Source organism: Panthera tigris, chromosome D1 (assembly GCF_018350195.1).
Source record: "Panthera tigris isolate Pti1 chromosome D1, P.tigris_Pti1_mat1.1, whole genome shotgun sequence".
NCBI lineage: Eukaryota > Metazoa > Chordata > Mammalia > Carnivora > Felidae > Panthera > Panthera tigris.
Window position 1 is genome coordinate 104307675 of NC_056669.1, and position 22950 is coordinate 104330624.

Here is a 22950-nt window from a genome sequence, read left to right on the forward strand (position 1 = left end):
GGTGACTCTTCATTTTTCCTGTCCTCAGTCGCCTACATTTCACGTTCCCTTGGCATCTTCCCCTGGCTACCCTGTCCAGGGTCCTGGCCCGTTCTGCTCCGGGCCGGCCGGAAAAGCTGCTGTCCGTCGTCCTGCGCTGGGGAGAGTAAGCTTTTCTACCCCCCCCCCCCCCGCCGGTCGGAGCCCTCCCCTCCACCTCTCATCCCTGTGGGTCTATACTTTTGCAGAATGGGGAAGGGGGCACAACTCAAGATGATTTTGTGGGGCACACAGCATAACCGAGTTTAGTATCCAATAACACGGAGCCGTGTGGGAAGAAAAAGATTCAATTATTTCAATGATTTTCTCTTCGAGGCTCTGTCATTCTTTCTGAGCCTATCAAAGAGACCGTCTTTATTCGATGATGACGCGCCTTTTAATATTTCTTATGCGGCTTTCCTTTTAGTACACTTAGTTTCGCAGTTAGCTTCCATTTGGGGCACGCCGTACTAAAAGTCCATTTGGCTCTATATTCGCTATATATTTGGCTCTATATTCGCTAAGTTTGCGCACGTCTACCTCGGTACCTGATTTTATAGAAATGGATTCATACCACCCGTGGTTTTCTAAATACAGCCTTTTATCTCCTTCTTTCCTTGTTTGCTTTCTCTCTCTCTCCCTCTCTTCTCCCACCAGCATAAGGCTCGGCCCCAGGACCAGTTACAAAATGTGAAGGGGCCCCCCCAGTGCAATAGAAAAATGTAGAGCCCCTTGTTAAAAAACTATTAAGAATTTCAAGATGGAGACAGCACTAAACCACGTCCAGGGAACCTTCTGGGTTGGGGGCCTGTGAATGCACAGGTCACACGCCCATAAATCTGGCCCCCTCTGTCTCTCCCCCCACGCTCTTCCCCATGTCCATAGAATCGTACCAGTTCATAAAAGGTGTTTTTTTTTTCTTTTTGGCCATCGCTTTACCAAAATTGTATCACATTACACCTCCTTCCCTGCATCTTGCTTCCTTACTCAACACAGGATGGAAACCCCTCCAACCAGTGTGTCCATTTCATTCTTTATAAAGGCGGCATCAGAGGACATGCTGTAAATGGGCCATAATTCATTCCATTTCCCCAACGAATGAGCATTCACTCTGTGTCCAGTGATTAGCCATCCAAGACACCGCAATCCACACTTTTATAGTTGAGTATCTTAATGTTGTAGAGCAGATTCCCGGGAAAAGGTAACGGTTCCTTTTCAAATAAATTTACTCCAGCAAAAAGTGAATCAAATGCAAAGAAAAGTGTGAGACGCAGGACCAGACAAAGGCAGCAATGATGCCTGGGACGCACCGGTGCTGCGTTGGGCCCCGCGTGCCAGCCGAGGCCTGGATGCAAGGAGGGTGGGAGGGAAACTCTTCTTTTGTTCCTACAGGCACAGGACTCAGAGAACACAAAAGCCAGGATCCCTTCTTGGGATTGGGGGCAGGAAAATGCCTGGGACACAGAAAACAAACCCTTGAGAATGAATAAACTGCCTTGGTGACAGCTGTCCTTAAAGCTGGCAGGTCTAGGGGCGCCTGGGTGGCTTAGTCGGTTGAGCGTCTGACTTCTACTCAGGTCATGACATCACGGTTTGTGAGTTCGAGCCCCGCATCGGGCTCTGTGCTGACAGCTCCCAGCCTGGAGCCTGCTTCGGATTCTGTGTCTCCTTCTCTCTCTGCCCCTCCCCCACGTGTGCTCTGTCTCTGTCTGTCTCTCAAAAATAAATAAATGTAAAAAAAATAAATAAAACCTGGCAGGTCTACTGACTCCTCCATCAGCCAATCAGCAACCACGGGGTTGGACAGCCTGGGACACAGGGCTGGTTCAGCTTTGAGCCCCGCCCTCCAGGGTTTTCTGGTCTAGCAGAAAGCATGTGTGTTTTTGCACATGAGAGAGTGGTTTCCCAGACCCAGAGAGACACACGCAGTCGATCTAGGGCCCTCCACACACACACACACACACACACACACACAGACGCTTGCACACAAATGGTCACAACCACACACTCACACACCCACCACAATCACAAGCACATACACGCCCCAGCCAACACCCCATTCCCCACCCCGGGCCCTGGCACACGTATTGAAAACTGTTACTCTGTGGCACTGGGACCATTGCTGTGGGAACCAGGATTCTGCAGTCCTAACCTCGGGGCGTCTGGATCCTGGTTCTGAATATTCCATTAGCCACAGAGTTTGTGCTCTGAATTCTGAGTCGTTTCCCTCCCCGGGGGTCAGGCCGGGCAGCCAAGCAGGGAGCTGGCAAGGACAGGCAATCCTAGGCCTGATTACTTTCTGTCTGAGTGATGGAGTGGCCCACATGGGTGCCTACAGGAGAGCTGTGTCTGCAGGCCTGAGCGTTGAGTGCGCCTGCGCGCACGGCTGGGTACGAGTCCGGAGAAGCTTCTCAGAATATGTAGCAGCCGTGCCTGAGTCTGCAGCCCCTAGATCAGTCAGGCCAGGCCAGGCTGGGCCGGGGTAACAAACATAGGGTAAAATCTTCATGGCTTACCCCAGCAGAGGTTCACTTCTGGGTTTTTTGGTTTTTTTGGAGGGTTTGCGTATGTTTTTTCGGAGGGGGCACCAGGATGTGAACCGGAAAAAAGGTTTACTTCTTGCACAAAATTCCAGTTGGGTCCACATTTCCCTCCATCTTGTGGTTGCATCAGGGCCTCCAATACTGGGTCAAAAGAGAAGAAAGAGAAGGAAGGGACGAAGGAGGCTCGCTGCCTCTTCCCCACATCGGCCCATCAGTGAGCACACGTCCTTCTGAATGCAGGGGAGAGACCCTGAATGCAGGGGTGCTCCTTTGGGAGCACAGCGGCCCTGGCCACAGCCCTCCCTTTCTGCGTCTGCAAACTGGAATATCCCTGCCCAGCACAGAGTCCATTCCTCGGAGACTATTCAAATCCAAGCTCCGCTTTTTGCTCAGCTGGGGCGGGGGTGCCTCGGGCCAATATCAGTCAGGGTCCCAACAGGAAACGGGAGGCGCTTTCAAAATAGGAGACTTTGAAGGGGCTTATTTACAAAAAGACTACTTACAGGGGCGCCTGGGTGGATCAGTTGGTTAAGCATCTTCAGCTCAGGTCATGATCTCAGTTTGTGGGTTCGAGTCCCGCGTCGGGCTCTGCACTGACCGTGTGGAGCCTGCCTGGGATTCTGTCTCCTTCCCTCTCTGCCCCTCCCCTGCTTGTGTGTTCTCTCTCTCTCTCTCTCTCTCTCTCTCTCTCAAAAATAAATAAACATTTAAAAACACACAGAAAAACAAAAAGACTATTTACAAAGGATAAGGTAAGCAAGAACCAGAAGTGGCTGAGCTGTTGCCACTCTGGACCCAAGGAGACAAGACCAGGGAGTGGTCAGTGAGACCTGGAAGGAGAGAGTCAAGGACAGGAGGAGCCAGGGGAATAAGCACCTACCACTCCACGCTCCTCCCTCCCTCCTACCTCTGCTGGGGCTCCCCGTTGGCTGAGCCAAGCAAAAGCTAAAGGGCCTAGGGAGATGCTGATTTAGCCCAAACAGGTCAGCCCCCAGGGGGTCAAGAGGACAGGGCTCTGGAAAGACAAAGGGGTACCATCTGGGCCAGGCGATTGGTTTCTATTCTTTGGGCTTCCCTTTCCCAATCTGTAAAAAGCAAACGCTAATATCTACCTCACTGCCTGTTTGGAGGAAAATGGAATACTATCTGCGAGGACCTTGCATAACTTCAGCCTTTGGCAAATGTTAGTTTCTCCGCATCTGAAAGCTCTGCAGTCTGATGGTCCCGCCCCCCTATGCCACGATTACCCAGAAGCCTGGTGTGAGTTTCTCAAACAGGTTTTCCAAACAACAATGTTCTTCCTGACAATAACTCCCATTTGAGCTTCTTCTGTAGGTCTAGTATTTTATAGGTATTGACTCCTTTTCGCCTCACAATAGCTGCCTAAGTGCTATTGCCAACAAACTGGGACTCTGACCCAGAGAGGGCAGTAGCCCATCCACGGTCACTCAGCCAGGAAGTGTGTCCCCAAAGCCCCCAGTCACTCCTCCCTGCTCTACTCTGATGTCTGAGCACGTTTGCACAATTCAAAGGGGAAGTGGAAAATGCCCCAGAAGAAAGCTTGAGAATTTCCCTACCCTGAATGGAGGCAACTATGCCCAATGCCCAGGGCCATGTCGTGTCAAGGTCCCCACGTAGCCACAGAAAGTGGCTCCAGAAAGTGTCCCCTGTCCTTGAAGACACCTCTGTGCCCTCTACCTCTGTGCTCACTCACCCACCATGGCCGCTGCTGGTTAATTTCAGGTCACCCGTCTCCAACCCCATCCGGCCAGCCCAACACCAGCAGCACAGAGACCCAGCCCTTGGAGTCAGGTAAGGAAACAATCTTTCTGGGGTGCACAGCCAGCTTTCTGAGACCAAGCAGGGGGTGTCCTGAGTGATGGGGAAAGGAAACAGACTTTTAGGGTATCAGGGAGGCTCCCTAACTTCCTGGCTCAGTGCCTGAGTCCTAGCATCACCTTCCCTCTGAGATCTTAGAACTGTCATCTTTGAAAGGCCACTGATAAAATGTCACATATGCTTGGGGCACCTGGGTGGCTCAGCCCATTAAACATCTGACTCTCGATCTCAGCTCAGGTCTGGATCTCAAGGTCATGAGTTCAAGCCCCACGTGGCTTACCTTAAAATAAAATGTCACGTATGGGTGGTCAAAGTGTTCAGTAAGCATTTTAAGGAGACTTGCTGAGAACAAGCTGAAGAACTCTTAGTTGGGGGGGTGTGGGTTCTGCCAAGTGGGTCCTTGATTAACTTAATACATATTAAGCACCTACTCTGTGCAAAGCTGTGTGCTATCCTGAGGGTGCAGTCCTGGGCAAAAATAGGCAGGTGACTCCCCAAGGACGGTGTCTGGGTTACCACTATCCCAAGAAGCCCGTCTTCAACCCCATATCCATCCTCCAGGGCTTCAAGGTCATGATGGCGGCCTCAATGGTAACCCTCAGAACAGCAGAGGGGCCTAAGAGTGGACGCATGGCATCCACAGTACAAGGGCAGGGCCTGGCACCCAGAACTCTGCCCTTCCTTCACACAAGGGTGCCCTGAGGACAGGGGCAAGAGAGGGAGGTTTGTGGGGACTGGACCCCTGGTTCTCTGTCACCCTAGATGGAACAAAGGCATCCTAACCTCTACAGTCACCCTCAGCCCCCGTCTCCTGACTCTAAGGAGAACCAGGTCAGGCCCCAAAGGGGGATTGGGGATGAACCAGCCCAGCCCCATTCTGCAGATGGGAAGCCTGAGGCCCAGAGCCCAGGAGGGTATAGTCTGAGGTAACACAGCAGGTCAGCGGTGGAGCCCCTGGAAGCCGCCGCCCCCCACTGCCATCCCTGGGATCTGCAGAGTCCCAATCGGTGGAGGTCTGAGCTGGCGTCTGGCACTTCCAGGAGAGCCGCTCGGGATCCGCCTGGTGAATGGGAGCAGCCACTGCAGCGGGACGGTGGAGGTCTGGATCCGGAAGTCGTGGGAGCCCGCGTGCGGGGCGTTCTGGAACCACAATGCCACTGAGGCCGTGTGCCGCGCGCTGAGCTGCGGCGGGGCGGGGGCAGCCGTCCAGCCCACCCTGACGCCCTCAGAGCTGCCGCCTGGTCCAGGCGCGGGGAACGCCAGCGAGGCCCCGAACGCCACACTGGCCCTGGCGCCCGCCGTCCTGTGCAGAGGGCCCGAGTGGCCACTCTGCGACGTGGTGGAGCGTCCGTGCGACAGCGACAGGCCAGCTGAGGTCACCTGCGCAGGTACAAGTAAACCGCCACCTTGGCCCTGCCTGCCCTACCCTCAGGCCTTCAAGCCATTGTCCCTCACTCCTGTCCCCAGCCCTGGCCACTGGACCCAAGGCCTGCCCGCCGGACCCTCCTTTCCCCCACCCCCCACCCCACCCCCCGCCGCCCGCCACCGGCCACCCACCACCAATGCAAGCACAGTTGGTTCCCACGCTGGAGGACTGCAGCACTGTCTCATTTCCAGCTCTGAGCAAGTCCTCAGATCTGGACGCCAGACCTCTCCCCCTACTAGATCTCCAGCTCCGCCACTGTGGTCCCCAACCTGACCCCTTGGCTCCCCAATCCTAACTGGGTCTCTAGCCCTTACCTACTGGTCCTGCCTCTGCTTTAGCTCAGGACCTCTATCTCTGCCCCTACCTCCCATGTGCATAAATATGCCAGGTTTCCTGTATCTCTTAGCAGCGCGGCTCTCCAGCCCCGAGGACCGCCTGCTCTTCGGGCTCCGCCCACCAGGCCTCTAGCCCCACCCACCAGCCTGCAGCTCCGCCCACCCAGTCCGCAAGCCCACAGATTTCCCCTGTCCCGCCCACCAGGTTACTAGCCCCTCCCACCGGCCCCATAGCCCACCCACAGGTCCTTAGTCCTGCGGAGTCCCCCACGTCTGCCCACTAGGTCCTCAGCCCTGACTGGGTTTTCCAGTCCTGCCCACCGAGCTACCAGCTCGTCTCATCGGATCCACCGCTAGGACCACCCTCCCCCCTCCCCCCACGCTTTTCCCAACCACCCACAAACCTCTTCTCCTTCCCCAGAGAACCGCGCGGTGCGGTTGGTGGGCGGCAGCGGTCCGTGCGCCGGCCGCGTGGAGATGCTAGAGCGCGGCCAGTGGGGGTCGGTGTGCGACGACACGTGGGACCTGAAGGACGCCCACGTGGTGTGCCGGCAGCTGAACTGCGGCTGGGCGGTCCAGGCCCTGCCCGGCCTGCACTTCGCGCCCGGCCAAGGACCCATCCACCGGGACCAGGTGAACTGCTCGGGGACCGAGGACCACCTGTGGGACTGCCCTGGGCTGCCAGGAAACGGCTACTGCGGTCACAAGGAGGACGCCGGCGTGCTGTGCTCAGGTGAGCCGGGGGTCATCTACCCGCACTTACTGGGAGCCGGGAGGGATGACCCCTGCCGGAGCGAGGTCGAGTCCTCGCAAATATGGGGACAAGCAAATAACAGACAAGCACATAAGAGACAGGCAACATCGGAGGGAGAGAGTGACAAGCGCCCTAAGAAAGCAAGCCAGGTGGAGTTTAGAGGGTGACAGGACTCCAGAGTTGGAGGTTAAGCCTGCCCACCTCCTGGAGGAAGCCACATCGGTGGTGAGACTCTTCCCCGGGGCCAGCCGGTCACCGGGTTCAGAGCAGCGAGGGGAGCCGGACGGAGGAGGCTGTCAGCCTTCCAGATGAGGCCACGAAGCTCTGGTCCAGCCAGTGTTTCTTTCTACTTGTGCGCGGGCATGGGGGCTGGGGAGAAGCGGTCTTGGTAAATAGGGGTTCTGACTCAGTAGGTGCGGGCAGGGCTTGAGAGTCTGAGTTTCTGACCAGATCCCACGCCACGCCGATGCTGCAGATCCACGGACCACAGTTTGAGTAGCAGAGCAGCATGGGCCAGTGTAGATGGCAGCAGATGATGTGTGGGCAGATATAGACGGGGAAGGACACGGATTCTGGAGACTGGTTGGCTGTAGGGTGTTTGCATCCATGAGCCAGGCCTGCTTGGGGGGGGGGAGCGGGGGGGTTCAGCCCAAAGGGTCCTGACCTGACTCTGCCCCCACCCCCACCCCCCGCACCTCTCCTCTGCAGAGCACCAGTCCTGGCGCCTGACTGGGGGCGCCGACTCCTGCGAGGGGCAGGTGGAAGTACATTTCCGTGGGGTCTGGAGCACAGTGTGTGACAGTGAGTGGTACTCCTCGGAGGCCCAGGTGCTCTGCCGGACCTTGGGCTGTGGGACCGTGGCCACAAGACTCCAGGGGCTGCCCCATTCCCTGCCGGGGAAAATGTACTACTCATGCAAGGGGGAGGAGCCCACCCCCTCCGATTGCTTCTGGAGGTTCAACAACCCCTATCTCTGCAGACAGTCGAGGGCAGCCAGAGTCCTCTGCTCAGGTATCCCTCCTCCCCACCCACCCCTACCTCACCTACCCCCGGATGTAGACTAGCGATTCCACCGGAATCTGAAGCCTGAGAACTGGCAGGCCAGGGACCACGGCTTGGACTAGGTCAGGAATGACAACTACTGGCCTTCCAGGGACCGTTGCCCTTACCATGCCCAGGGAGACACGGCTAATTAATCAGGGCACTCTTGCCCCCAGATTCCTCGATTCAGCCCCCAGATCATGACGTCCAATATTTGGTGAGACATTCCTGCATGCTAAGCAATGGTCTCTGTTGACCGGAACTGGCTCAAGGACGTGAAACCAACTGCTATCCCAGGGCTGGTGGCATAGAAGGATAACAGTGGGAGATACTAATAACATCAGCGACAGAGTCTGGGGCCCCGATCACGTGCCAGGCATTGGGGAGCACCCGGTACCTCTTATTTCCGCTAAGCCTCATTTCCCCACTAAGAATCGGACTCTGCCATATTTCGCCAAATCTAAGGCGGCATCGGGAGGTCACGCTTATTATTTTATGTACCATAAAGGACAACAATACTGCCAAAATAAACTCGTGGCACGCCATCCGTTGTAACAATGGATGCCATCGCCCCAATTTCGGAGGTGTTAAACTATGACAAAGCCAGAGCGTTAGACCCAGAGAAACATGGCATTAGGCGTCGCGAGGGAGCTCAGACACCTGTCTATGAAGCCTAGCTCCACCCTTTACCCACTGGGGCGGGGGGGTTCAGTTCCATGACCGTGTGGTTGCCGATCCTTGCCCTTTCGCAGGGTAGCTGGGAAATCGGGTGATATCCACCGAGGGACTTTGTAAGCCCCATCCCTTACCTGTCAAGCGATTATGATAGTGATCATAATGTCGGCTTCCCAGCTCCCAAGGCCAATGTGAAGAACGAACCCAGGACTTGACAGAAAAAGAGATTTGGGGTCTGTAGCAGATTTTACAGAAAGAAAGGATCGTTCTTTTCTTATCAGCCTCTTACTCTAACCCAAGAAACTTCCCAGCATGAAGTTTCCTTAGTGTGGGGGGTGGGAAAGGCAGGTTTTCTTACCCATATGCACCCCCAAGTTCCAGGTCACTTGTCTGTCTTGCTCAGTTTCTAACACAAGGACTGGCACACAGTAGGTGCTTGGTAATACGTGTTGAGTAAGTGATCGGTGCTTTCTGACAGGCTCCCGAAGTCTGCTCAATCTGTCCACTTCTGAAGCCCCTGCAAGCGTTCAGCCGGTCACTGTGGGTGAGTGTCGCTGGGTGTGCGGTTTCTCAGGGAGGTGGGTGCACGCCTCCCACGTCCCCTACCTCCAGCCGATGGACTTGCCGCTCCCTCCGCCCCCTCCCTGTCCCCGGGCTCCATTCTGTGGGTGCTTTTGCCCCTCTTCTCTCCCCTCCCTGCCATGTAAGCTCCACAGCTCTCCCGAATCCTGGTATTTCATGGACAGGAGCCCACTCTCCTGTCAGGCAGGAGAACAGAGCTGGAGAGAGCCAGCGCTGACCTGGTCTGACACGGGCCAGTGGCAGCTCACAGTCAGTGGGTTGATAACATCCCGGGCACCGGTCCAGAGCTTTGCCATCATTAGTTCCCGGCCCTGTAATGCTCCTGGTGTCCCCATCGGGGAGGTCTCATTAGAGCCTTTACACGGAGAAAAAAGCTCGCGCTCACAGGATGAAGGCGCAGCCAGCCGGCATTTGGCCGGAGTTTGCATCCAAGGCTCTGATCTGAACCAGGCTTGGTCTGCCCGCCAGCTGTGTGTAGCTTGGCTGACTTCCAGGAAGACTCCTGAGGCTCAAAGCCCAGCCGTGTCCCCTGCTAGCTGGGTAATGTTGGGCTGAGTCTCTCTGAGCCTCAGATCCCTTGACTATAAAGTGGGGATGATCATCGCCGTAGCTTTCTCCTGGCATCGCTGTGAGTCTCCAGTGAATTCATTTTTCTAAAGCACTTAGAACAGGGCAGAGCACATGGTAAGCACTGCCGGAGCATTAGGTGTTCTCGTGATTAGTTAGTCCGGGCACGGAGCCCCTTGGCAACCCCGGGATAGGCAGGGGGCCTGGCCCAGGTTCACCGGCTGGGTGCCGTCCCCTGCTTCCACTGGAGGAAGGTGGACAGGGGCCTGGGGACGGAGTGGAGGGGCACTAAGTCCTGACAGACAACTGGCAATGGATGAAGGCACAGAGAGGGAATGGAACGCTGGGAAGGGTACGGGCTGTAGGGTGAACTCCTGCCAGGACCCCGGACACCCACTCGCATACTCCCTCTCTCTCTCTGAGGTCAAGGTGGGAAGCCTCATCAGCCTTCAAAGAGCAAAGAAAGATCCACCTCCAAGGACCACACTCTAGCCCTTGGCCCCACAGCCCTGCCTTCAGCCTGTCCCTCTGGGCCCGAATTCACTGGTCTCTTCATGGCCCCCGCAGCCCAGCCTCCCTTTTACACCCACTTCCTGCTGCTAAACCCACCTCCCACCCTGGTTCAAGTCAAGCCCTTTGCAGATGCAGGGGAGGGGAAAAAATGAGAACAGGGAGAGGGTAATTTCTTGGCAGTGGGGAGCAGTCACTATGCCCAGCCAGGGGGTCAGGATGCTTGCATCCCACCAGCCCCCTGTGGTGCTGTCACTACCCTTCATCCAGCCCTGTGGCCTGACACCGAGGAGGAGATGAGTCCCATCTCTCCTCTCTCGAGGGCTCCAAGCACCTGCCTCATTATAGCCTCTTTGCAGGCTTTGGGTTTTTTTTTAGCAGGGGTGGCACCGAGAGAGGGGTGAAGACAGGAAGTCACATCAGGGCTGCGGACCTGGGAGGTCCAGAATCACGGCCCTCACCTCTGCCCTCAGGGAGTACGTGTCTGATGGGAACGATGCATCCAGGGCACAGAAAGGACATCTCGCCCTCCTGATGGTCTGTTCGCTGCCAGAGGTGGCTCCACGTCACCTTCTCTGGAAAGCCAGCCTCGGTGTCCACCTCCCACCCTGCCCTACCAGAGAAGGCCCCTTGTAAGGCCTCATGCCTGCCCATACCTCCTTCCCAGTAAGCCTGGCGCCATATTGGATTGAGTCAACGTGTTGATCTCCCCACTAGACAGTGGCCCTCAAGGCCTATGATGCCAATGTCGTATTTGTATCCCTAGAGCCTAGTGGGCACACAGTGGGCACTCAGTGATTACTGAGCGGGTGGCCAGGGGAAAGGCTCACTCAGCTAATTGTTCATTCAACATTTCTTGGGCACCTCCCAATATAAAGTGTCTAAAAGCAGATGGGGACATTCGGAAAAAAGAAGAGAGGAGGAAGATAAGTCCAAAAGGGAAGTAGGTCGGCTGCAGAGATGCTGGAGAGGCAAGAAGTCTATGTCCGTTCCTCTTTCTGATTTGGGGTTCTTGCTTCCAGAACCTACTACGATCCAGAAAGCAGAAGCCTGGAAATCGCGAGAACTAATGCTTTTCATCCTCTGCATCATTCTGGGAATTCTCCTCCTTGGCTTACTCATCTCCACAGCCTTCATCTTCTTGAAAGTTAAAGGAAAATACGGTAGGTGCAGAGTTCTGGGAGCCACAGGAAAGGCCCAGAGAGGGAAAGCAGCAGGCCTGAGGTGTGGCCTTCTCAGGGGGATGGGGGCCTCAAGGGACTCAGCAGAATGGAGCACCACCCAGCAATGGCCACCCAGCCCAGACCCCTGGGAGCACCTCCCGATGGGCAGGATTTTCCCAGCATGCCTGGCAGAAGCGGTCCATGGGAGGACTAGACTGCGTGCGTGCGTGTGGATTCGAGGGAGAGATGGGGAGAGAGGCATCTCCGTGAGAACAGGACCAGCTAGACCGGGAGAGACCAAAAAGTGACTTATAGCGTCTCTGCCTCTCCTCTCTCAGCCCTGCCCATTATGGTGAACGACCAGCACCCACCCACCACCACCCCAGAGGGGATCAATAGCTATCAAGATGTTCCCATCACCATTTCCAAAGAAGAAGGTACGATGTCCACCACCCTGGGAGTGAGGAAGGCTGGGGAGGACAGGAAAGGAATCCTTTTTTGGAGGGTCAGACCTGTGTAGGTCAAAGCAGCGTCCCAGTTGGAGATGAGACCTCAGCCAGCCCACTGGTGCCCGTGGGACCTTGAGCATGTCGTGCCTCGATCTGGGCAGAGGACCCTCCAAGGCAGTCGTTCTAGACTAGGCTTTAGAGTTCTGGAATAATACAGGGCATTTCTCAGAGGAAAGATCTGCCCTGCTAATTGGCTGGTAGGTTTGTGATATTATCGCGTCTTTCAATAGCCTCAATCAGCCTTCCTGCAGAGCCCCATCCAGGTTTCCTGGAACATAATTTTATTTCATTTTTCTGAATGAAAAAAAAAATCAGATCAGTCATCCATCTTTTACAACGTAGGGATTTATACCTCTTGAAAGTCTTGTAAAGGAACTCGAGTTTCATTGCGTTGCATTATGACTGCATTAAATCACCTTTATTTGAAAGCATTCGGTGACCGGAAAAGCAATACAAAACTCAGCCAAATTATATACATATTCTCTCTGCACGGTATCCGTGTATTTGAGAAGAGACTATGAATACAGAACTTAGCACACAAGTTGGGCCCAGAGCATTCGCTCACTGAATGTTATGGTCTCGAGGTTAAGAGCCACACTGCCCGCTTCTCTGGGCAAGGTGAGAACCTCCCTGTGCCTCAGTTTCTTCGGCTGTAAAAGAGGGACTGTAATGCACCTACCTCACAGAGTTGTTCCGAGAATCCAGACGAGATCATGTTTTAAATGTTAGAACAGCGCCTCACATGTAGTGACTGCACCTTCCTTGTGAAATAAACACGTGTTATTAGTTCCCCGTGTTTGAAGTGGGGGGGGGGGGGCTTGGAAAACCCAGGCTGGATGGGCTTGTACAAGATGGGCTACCCCGTGCTCTCCCTGCCGCTCTGTCTCTGGTCCCCCCCACCCACGCTCTCTGCTGCCTCTCCCTGCGCCTTTCTGCCCACCACTCCCCAGTGCCCCAACTCTGCTCTCTCCCCAGTTCCCAAGCTGCCCATCCAGGTCCAGGCCCTACCCCCCAAGGACTCGGACTCCAGCTCGGACTCAGACTATGAGCATTATGACTTCAGCGCCCAGCCTCCCGTGGCCCTGACCACCTTCTACAGTGAGTGCCTGGGCTCCCGAGGGCCCACCCGCCCCTACCAGGGAGAGGGCCCATGTGGCTGGGGACCCTCCGTAGGTTCCATCTGGTGACCCCTGCATGACATGGGTTGAATGCCCCTTCTTACCCACTGGATCCACTGCAGATGGTCCTACACTGAGGCTCTCACAATACTTTGTGACCCTAGAGACCTCTCCATGGCTCCAACTTCCTTCTTTCCCACGTTTGTCTCTGGCCACGCAGGGTCTTAAGACCCGCCCCTCGACATTCACCAGAAGGTGGCTGTGGCCGTGTTAGACAAGCAAGTCCAAGCAAGAGACATTCATTCAGATGGTTTCTCCCACACCCCTTCTGCGTCCCATTCTGCCCATCAACCTGGCACCCTCCCCTCCCTTCATGGGCAAGCCCAGCTTGAACCTCTCAGCCGGCTTTTCCAGCTTTCCTTCCCGCCTGCTGGGGATAGGACGAGGAAAGACAGTGCTTAAGGCAGGGCCCATGCAATGCTGGAGGTTAGAGCACAGAATCCCATGCCTATTGTGAAGTCCCTTGGGAGCTTGTCAAACATTCCCCGGTTCTCCCCGGGACCCACCATGTAAGCGACGATGAGAGTTTGGCTGTGTGTGATGGAGGTCCCCAAATGACAGCATCCTAAGAAGTCGGCAGGGACCCAGCCTCCTCCTTTCTTGCCGCTGTGCAATCCCTAAGCTGTTGCCCTTGTCCACATGGTCCAGCGTGGCTCACTACAACATCCACATTCTGGGCAGCAGGACAGGAAGGGAAGGTGAAGCATGCCCTACCCTAAAAGGCAGGATGCCAGAGATGCCCACATCACAGCCACCCACATCACCCCGGCTGGAGCTTAAGCCCCGCCCCCAGCTGTAAGAGAGGACGACAGACGAAACCTCTGTCCCAAGCAGTTGTGTGTCCAGATAAAGGCCAGAGGGGAGAATGGATATTGGGGACCACCGGTTGTCTGTGCCCCACCCGGCACACCAGGGCCAATGGGGTGGGAGGTGGGTGATTCCACTTCTGCTCTGTGCCACAAATCAGCATTTGGGAGCCACCGGGATGAGGCATCCTTAGAGCCCGGGATTCTGAGCTCAGGCACGTAAGAGGCAAGACCAGGAGTCCAAAATCCTGTGACATTGTGAAGGAAATTCAGGGGTACCGGTTCTGAGAGAGCTGACAGCAAGGTTCCAGACCCTCAAGTCCTTAAGACTCAACAAATCCACATCTCTCCAGTTCTGAAACAGGGAACTGGATGTAAGCAAGGCTTCCACTCCGGAAAGTTCTAGGTGCTCCTAGAAAGTTCTAGGTGCTCCTAGAAGGCACCGCCTGCCCCTTTCCTGCCCAGAGTCTCCAGGGCATGAGCGGAGAGCCCAGGACTCTTTCTATTTCCTTAAGGAGGAGGAGGGGCAGCTGGTGGGCCAGAGAGGCTCGAGGCACTGGGGTCTCTGGCCAGAAGCAGCCTGTCCCCGTGCTGGTTAGAGATTGAGGTTTGGGGTCTGGCTGGACAAGAGCCTGGGGTGTGATGGGAAATTCTAAGCCCCTCGGTACCCCTGGGCTTGTCCTCCTCCACTGCTCGGCCTCAGGGCCCCCTCCCAAGTCCCGAGGCCCACCCACCCCTCCTCCGGGCTCCCAGGACCAGGAGGTGGACCTTCACCCCTCCTCACCACCGCTCTGCTTCTAGATTCCCAGCGGCACCGGGTCACGGAGGAGGAGATCCAGCAGAGCAGGTTCCAGATGCCTCCCCTGGAGGAAGGTGAGTCGGTGGGATGTCGGCCCCGACCGAGTTGAAAGCCCCCTTGGTGCATTGCCGCTTCTTTCCTCACCATCCTCCCTTTCCTGGCCCAGGACTTGAAGAGACGGGTGCCTCCCAGGTCCCACCCGCCAGGGCTGGACACTACATCGCAGACACGCCCTCCCTGGGCTCTCAGCGCCACCCAGGAAGCAACAGGGGATCCAGCACGTCCTCCGGGGAGGATTACTGCAACAGCCCCAGTAGCAGGCTACCTCTGTGGACCCCTCAGGTGTTTTCTACAGAGAGGAGCCCCTTCTTGGAGCAGCCCCCGAACTTGGAGCTGGCTGGCTCCCAGGCTACCTTTTCAGGTAAGCTGGGCCCAGGAGGACTCTGCGTGTACCCCAGCCTCCCATCCCGTAGCCGGCCTGGCTGGAGGAAGCGTGCAGCCGGAAGCCCTGAGCCAGGCTGAGTTCGGGATCCCGGCCCCAGCCCCGCAGCCACTCGCTGTGTGACCTTGGGCAAGCCTCCACCCCTCTCCGGACCTTCATTTTCTTATTCGTGGTCAAGCCAGGGACTTCACTCTTGTGAGTCGGGAGGGCCTCCTAGCCCTGGCAGCTCGTGAGCTGGCTGTCCCCAGGCAGAGAGTGACCGGCTCTGGGGCTTTCCGGCAGGGCCCTCGGCTGACGACAGCTCCAGCACCTCCTCCGGGGAGTGGTACCAGAACTTCCAGCCGCCGCCCCAGCCTCCCTCTACGGACCAGTTTCAGTATCCAGGTGCCAGCGGCAGGGGAGGTGGGTCCCGGAAGGGGGGGATGGTCAGGGGCAGCGGGTGCACGCGTAGGGGGAACTCTGGATCCATCGGATCCATCGGCCCAAGGGGAAAAGAAAGGAAGTAAAATGAGGAGGTGGGGAACATGGATGGGGATGAGACAGAGAAAGACTCAAAAGAGTGCCTTGAGAGGAAGTGAGCTCCCCATTAGCGGAGGCATTCAAACAGAAGTGGCCGATGGTCCCTTGGGGGGGACACTGAGGTGGCAAGCGTCTGCCAGCACTCAGTCGCCCAGCACTTCCTGTGCAAGCTTGGGGACTGTAGCCCTACACCGCACAGACGAGGCTCTGCCTTCTGGGCTGACAGGCCAGCAAGGGAGCTGGCCGCGACCAAGAGCATACAACGGGAGTCTCATCACTGCACACCGCCCGGCATCACAGGGGAGGGGGCGGACTCGGACCCGCTCGGCTCTGTCCCATGGGGCAGGAGGGGCGGTGACGAGCCTCCCACTAACCCAAGCCCCCTGGCCACACAGGATCCCCCAGGCCCCAGCCTGGTTCCACTGGCAATGAGGACTATGACGACATCGGGGCATCCTAGGCCGGGCCCACGAGCGGCTCCGGCGACTCCCTTCCGCTGGACTCCTGCTCTCCCTGCCCCCGCTCTCCCACCCCGTCCTCCCAGCTCGCCACCCCCCACCCAGGGGGCTGAGAAGCCTCCCCCGGAGAGATGCAAGGAAAGCCCTCACCTTGCACTGCTCAGTCTCCATCCATCAAACAGAAGCTGCTGGCCCAGCCCTCCCCCGGCCCCAAACAGCCACAAGGTGGAGGGTGCTGCCTCGGAGAGGTGGTGAGCTCTCCGTCTCAAGGATGAACGAGCCGCCTGGGCCACCTCTCAGCAGGCTGCAAGGAGGGGCTGAGCTGAATGACTCCTGAGGCCCCTTCGGGTCCTCAGGCGTCTACGATGCGTTTGCTTCTCCGGGTTCTCAGATGACTCCGGGTCCAGAGGTGCTGAGAGAACAGAAACAGGCCCCGTCCCAGCGCTGCCCAGGGACGCCCCACGTGCAGGGGCTGCTGGGCTGCTTCGGCAGGTGGATTCTGGGGCTGGGGGTGGCACACCCACTGGCCCAGGTTGGCAAGGGCCCGGGCACGGAGTCCAGCCTTCCTGGGAACCGCCAGCTGACCGCCAGCGGGACGACTGCCCCTCCCCCACGACCAAGGTGCTGGCGCCCGCAGCCAGCCCTGCCTCTAGAGACCCTTGGAGCCCACTGGGGCACAGCCCTGCTCTGTGGTGACTGTCCCTGGACAGAAGATCCTTATTCTAAGCTTCCCATGGCTTACGACGATGGCCCTAGCCCAGCTCCCCCATAGACCCAGAGCTGGGCGCCAGTGCCCACGGCAGCAGGAGGGGCCCAGAGGCTGTGCGAAGTACCTCGCGCCCATCTGTCTGCTTGGATTGCTGGGAGCTTCCCCGAGGAGCACGGGAATATACAGTGTCACACCCAGAGCCACAAACACGTCCCGGCAGCCTCCAGAGAGAGGCCCGAGGGCTTGGGGCCGGCTGCTGGTGTCCTGTTCCGAGGGTCCTGAGATTAAAGTAATTGCTGAATAAAAACGGGGCATTGAGTGACAAGTCCTTGAACTCTCGCGCGCGCGTGTGTGTGTGTGTGTGTGTGGAGGGCGGGACAAGGTGGACACAGACACCCGTGAGGGAGGTCAGTGGCTGCGTCCCTCTCTTCTCTGCCCCACTCGGCCGGCGCTGGCTCAGTAGCTCCACGGGTTTCCAAGACAGGGTCATGTGATTGACGCTCAGAGCTGCCGCCTGGCAAAGAATCGCTCCCAGGCCCGGGGGAGTTGAAATGAGCCTGGCATATGCCCAGAGGGGACGGGTTGTGGAGTGGCTTCGTACAGAGGAATCCTTTTCCTCCGTCGGCCCAGAGGCCGCGATTTGGGCCCAGTGGCAAGGGCCAGCGGCCGGCTCTGCCCGGGACTCAGGTTTCCTCCCAGAGCGGGCGGATGGTACAGGAGGCTGGGCTGTGGGTCCTGCCCAGCGGGGCTGAGGAGGGCCTGTTTTCCGTTCACCTGTCCCAGACTTGGAGAGAAAGCGAGCTCTCCCCAGGGCAACTGTCACAGGATGTGGTTCCCGGTGATGGCCCCCTTCTGGCCCTCTGAACCCTCCCCAGCCTTCGGGTTGAGGTGGGGGGGGGGGATTTCTGGGGGAGGAGTCAGGGCTGGGGTGGGCCAGGACAGAGTCCCAGGGTGGTTTGTGAAAGTTTTTTGGTTTTTTGTAGCCTGGGTTCAAATCCCGTCTCCTCCCTGTGTGGCCTCTGGCAAGCCACTTGGCATCTCTGAGCCTTTGCTGTGAAGTTCATCTGGAAAGGGGGCATGGCAGTGATACCACACAGCTGGCGGCAAGGGTTAGAGGCTTAGTTCTTTCTCAGTGGAGGTGAGAGAGCTCCTTAAAAGGAGAGAGAGGGGGAGGAGAAGAGAAGACAGCCACCAATCCCTGGGTCTTAGCACCGTCTCGTTTTCCAGATGAGGACGCTGAGCCCCAGGAGGGAAAGGACTCGCCCAAGGTCACTCAGAGCATTAATAGTCAAGTCACAGTTCAGCCCTATCCCACCTACGCCCCCACCCGGCCCCCACCACCACCCAGGACTCAGACAGGGGGCTGTTGACGCCCTCTGAGTTCTGGCTCCTCTCTGACGAGAGCCACCTCCCCATCCCCGGCCCCTTCTCCACCCACACACACCAGTCTGAGAGAAAGTGGGAAGCTCTGAGACGTGTCTCCCTTGCCCCCTTGCAGCCTGGTGGCACCAGGGTCACACGCGTCAGGGGGACTTTCTGACGCCTGGGGTCCAGAACCACAAGGCCTCCTGCGCTGGGTGATGGGGGCTGCTCACAGAGCCGGCCTTCCGCAGCCATCTCTATGCCTCCGGGGGACGTGGAGGGTTCCTTATGGAGCCAGACTGCGCCCGGAGTGGAGAGGCAGAGACCCGAATGGCATCCAGCTTCGATCCGAAGAGGGGAGGGGGTGGGAGCCTGGCAGGGAAGCGTCCCTAACTAACATAAGCTGGTGTGCTCACCGTCCACTCTTCAGAGACCAACCATTACGATAAGCCACAGGGATCTGGGAGAGGAAACACCAAGATGTTAAACGGATGTGGCAGCCGCATCCCGATTTCAGAAACGTCGATACAGCGGGAGGGGTTGTATCCGAGCACGAAAGCACGGCAGGAATTCTTCGGCTCTGCAAGCCATCGAGAGAATGAGCCCCAGGAATGTACGGAGGGGCCCGGAGAGCCCCTGACCCAGCTGGAGGGAGGCCATCCGGAAAGACCTGGGCGGGGTGGGGGTGGGGGTGGGGGACGCTGCTGCCTGAGCTGGGCTGTAAAGGATGAGTAGGAGTTTGCTGTCTGGGAGAGGAGAGGAAAGGGCATTCCAAGTCAATGCAATGGCACGAGCAGAGACAGCACAGCAAACCAGGTCGCTCACAAGGTAAAGGGCGGTCCCGCCCGATCAGAGGCTGAGGACAGTCAACTCTCACACCAACTCAGTTTTGTTGGTAAGAAAACCGAGGCCCCGACGGGTTAAGTCAAATGCCGGAGTCACACAGCTAAAAAAGCAGCAGCTTTTACGGGCTGTCTAGCTTCAGAGTCTGAGCATTAACCATGGCACTTCCGGTGGAAACCTATTCTTGTCCCCGTGCCCCCTGGAGTCACACTGCTGGGCACAGCCAGAGCCCCGGCCCAGCTCTGAGATCTGGAAACACGAGCCTGGAAACACCAGCACTGGCACCTGCTGGGTACTGGGATTCTGCGCTCATTACCCGGGCACCTGTGTGGAACGAGGCACAGAGAGGAGGGAGACTGAGCCCTTCCCTTGCGAAGTTGAAGGCCTCTGCGGCAGACACACAGAGACCAGTAGCCACAGTATGTCACCATGGATACGGTGGCGATGGCGATGACGGGGGTGAGTGGCATTTGCTACGTGCAAGGCTTAAATCATTTCACGCAATCCTCCTACGAGCTCTTTGAGAAGGTAGTATCCTCCCTAATTTACAAAGAAGGAAACGAGGTCCAGAGAGGTTAAGTGACAAGCCGGAGGTCACACAGCTCGGCAGCTCGAAAGCCCCAGTGTGAAACCAACCATTGCAAATGCACAGTGAGGGCCCACCATGGCCATATTTAACCCACACAAACTTCAGTGTATCTGCCCGGCAGCAGAAGAGAAAGGAAAGGAACGATGGCGCCCACAGTCCCCCTCCGTGAACAAACACCCGGCGGGAAGGAGGGAGGCGGGAGGGAGGAGCCGGGGGGCCCTCTGTTCCCTCGGACCCTGAGAACAATTCATCACCTGGGCATCCTGCCACATCAGATAAGACTTTAGTTACTAACAACTAAACCCTCGTGCACAGTGGGCCCGAACACAACCCCCCACCCCCCCTTCATCTGGGTCAGCCAGCGCCGGAGGGGGAAACATCGAAATTGGAGACGATGCACGACAGACTCAAATACGGGAGAGCCTTCCTAACAGCGTTTACTTTTCCTCTCCCTTCCTCCAGCCCTCTTTCTTTTTCCCCTTCTTTCGTTTTCTTTCTTTTTTTTTTTAATTTTTAAATGTTTATTTATTTTTTGAGAGAGAGAGAGAGAGAGAGAGAGCACGAGCATGAGTGGGGGAGGGGCAGAGAGAAAGAGGGAGACACAGAATTCGAAGCAGGCTCCAGGCTCTGAGCCGGCAGCACAGAGCCCGACGCGGGGCTCGAACTCACGAACCAGGAGATCGTGACCTGAGCCAAAGTCGGACGCTTAACCGACTGAGCCACCCGGGTGCCCCTTCGTTTTCTTTCTTTTAAATAGTCACGTGGTTCAAAACTCATACACATGCATATCATTAAAATCTTGTTACCCACCCATCCGCCCTCCCCCTCCTCTTACCCCCTTCCCAGGTGAACAGTACTGTTTCTGTGATACAAAGACAAGCAACTGTGAATATCTCTTGCTTCCCCCACGTCCCTGCTTATTAAAAACACAAACAAACAAACAAAAACCAAAGCAAAAAATGGCATTCTACCCACGGTCCTAGGCTCCTTGCTTCTTTTCACTTCTTAAAGCATGCGAGAGAATTCTCCCGAGGGATCTTTGAGAGTAACGTTGACCATTTTTGAGTTTTGTCCCAGGTGCTAGTCAAGCATACGATCTCTATTTCATGGGTGACTCCAACACAGTGCTCCAGGGGGCTGTGCAGACAGAGAGGAAGAAGCCACTAACTTTGATGGAAAGCTGGGGAAAGCAGGACAGAGGAGAGAACAAATGAATTGGCCATTGAAGGATGAGTAAGAGTTGGATGGACAGAAAAGAGAGTGAAGGGTGTTCCCAGAGGCAACATGTGTGGAGCGTGTTGGCTGAAGTGTGGGGAGCAGGGAGTCTACTGCACATGGGAAGAGACACTGGGGAGCATCTCAGAGGGTCTATAACCTCAGCCAGGGGTTCGGTCGTGGTCCTGCAGGCACTGGGGAGTCGTGAGTAGTTTCTAAGGCAAGGAAGTGACCAGATGAGACGGATGCTCTAGAAAGATCACCGCTGTGAGGTGGGGGTGGGTTGGAGGGAGACCAGTTGGGGGGTGGTCACTGAACACTGATGGCCAGGACTGGGGGCTGGAGAAGGGTCCCAGGACGTGAAGAGTGAGCACATACACGGGAGATGACTTTCTGACACGGTACCCCCAGCCACAGTGATAATTATGATGACAGTGACAGTAAAACAGCCTCCATTCCTGGGATGCCTGGGTGGCTCAGTCGGTTGAGCGGCTGACTTCAGCTCAGGTCACGATCTCAAGGTTCAAGGGTTTGAGCCCCGCATCGGGGTCTGTGCTGATGGCTCAGAGCCTGCTTCAGATTTTGTGTCTCCCTCTTGATCCCTACCCCTCTCGTTCCCTCTCTCCCTCTCTTTCTCCTTCTCTCTCTCTCCCTTTTGTTCTTAAACATGAATAAACATTTAAAAAAAATTTTTAAAAACAGCTTCCATTCCTGAGTACTCCGTCAGGTGCCGTTCTGGGCATTTTCCAGGTACTAACACATTAATGTTCTGCGAGGTATTAATATTTATCTCCATGTCACGGCTAAGGAAACCAAGGCTCGGAAAGATCCAGAGTTTTCGCCAGAGCGGTCCGCTGGTCACGGTGTGGCTGGGCCGTGGCTCCCCTTCCACGTGGCCTCCTGAGGGGGGACGGGCTAAGCTAAAGGTTCATTTCTGTGCTTACTGATCCGAATGCCCAGCCAGAGAGCACCATACCACTTACTCTTCAGGCCTCGCAGCTCATTTGCATCCTCCAGGCATTTGGGGGACCCTGAGGGCTGAACCCAGAAGGAGGCCTGGGCTAGATTATCCTGCCAGAGGCCCGTCCCTGGGCTGCAGCATGTGGCTCTGAGGTCACTCCCAGGGGCACGGGCTCTGGCTTCCCTGCCCTGCTGGGATCCGAACTTTTCCACTGGAAACCTCTGCCCCAGAGTGCATCTGCCAAGCCCTGCTCGGGCCCCCATCCTCCCCGCCGCCCCGTCTGCGGTCCCCACTTCCACCCCTCCCCTGGAGGCGGGCAGAAGTGGCCAGGGCCCCGTGCGGCTGCTCGTCGTGGGCCTCTCTTGGCCGTGGCCCCAGACCCCCCGTCCTGGCTTTGCGAAGATGGGATGGAGTCTCCACAAGGCGGGGGGAGCAGGGGAGACCCATCGGGGAAGGGGTAAGTTCAAAGTCGCCCCAGTGGAAAGTTCATCTCCCACCACATCCTTCAGCTGTTTACCAGTTTGACGCGGTGCTGGCATCCTGACATGAAAAGAGGCTCACCCCTCACCAGCATCGTCGAGGAAGGACCGAAATAGCAACAGAGGAAGACAAAGAACAGAGAGACAAAGGAGGGGAGGAGGGAGAGAGTGCGTGATGAGACAGAGAGGAAAGTAATCCGGAGGCAACGTGGGTCGTGGGTCGCAGCAGGCAGCCAAAGCTGACTTTATCCACCCCCCCCCTCCCTTGGAGCGGGGCCCCGTCCTCGGTCCCTTAGCCTTGGGCATCCCTTGGACCTCAAGGGCCTCTCAGGGCAGCTGGATATTCTAATCTCCATTGTCTTCAAGGTGAGAAAAGTGAAGCCCGGAGAAGTCATGGGACTTGTTTGAGGTCACCCAGCTAGGACCCGGATGGAGAAGCCAGTCAGTAGGCTGGAAGGAGAAAGGAAAGACAATGGAAGAGTGGAAGGACTGGAGAATGAGACAGGACGGGTTGGAGGCCCAGGAAGGATCGCGAAGCGTCTTCTCCTGGGGAGGGACTGCCCCCCACCAAGAGGACCCCAGCCCTATCCTGGCTGAAGGCAGGTGTCTCTTCCTGGCTCCTTCTCTC

At 56.9% G+C, this 22950-nt stretch overlaps 1 protein-coding gene across 6 annotated transcripts in view; it reads left to right on the top strand.

Moving 5' to 3' along the window:
- Positions 1–17198, top strand: part of CD6 (CD6 molecule) — a 40529-nt gene extending 23331 nt beyond the window's left edge. The window contains exons 2-13 of one of the 6 annotated variants that reach the window (XM_042958128.1): positions 4305–4373; positions 5441–5788; positions 6583–6894; positions 7624–7926; positions 9110–9175; positions 11313–11453; positions 11792–11890; positions 12938–13060; positions 14748–14819; positions 14912–15166; positions 15470–15589; positions 16102–17198. In XM_042958128.1, coding sequence (XP_042814062.1) covers positions 4305–4373; positions 5441–5788; positions 6583–6894; positions 7624–7926; positions 9110–9175; positions 11313–11453; positions 11792–11890; positions 12938–13060; positions 14748–14819; positions 14912–15166; positions 15470–15589; positions 16102–16166 — 1973 coding nt within the window. In that variant the 3' untranslated portion in view covers positions 16167–17198. The remainder of the gene's footprint in view (positions 1–4304; positions 4374–5440; positions 5789–6582; positions 6895–7623; positions 7927–9109; positions 9176–11312; positions 11454–11791; positions 11891–12937; positions 13061–14747; positions 14820–14911; positions 15167–15469; positions 15590–16101) is intronic. The other 5 variants (XM_042958129.1, XM_042958130.1, XM_042958133.1 and 2 more) reach the window with 5 other exon arrangements.
- The last annotated feature ends 5752 nt before the right edge of the window (positions 17199–22950 follow it).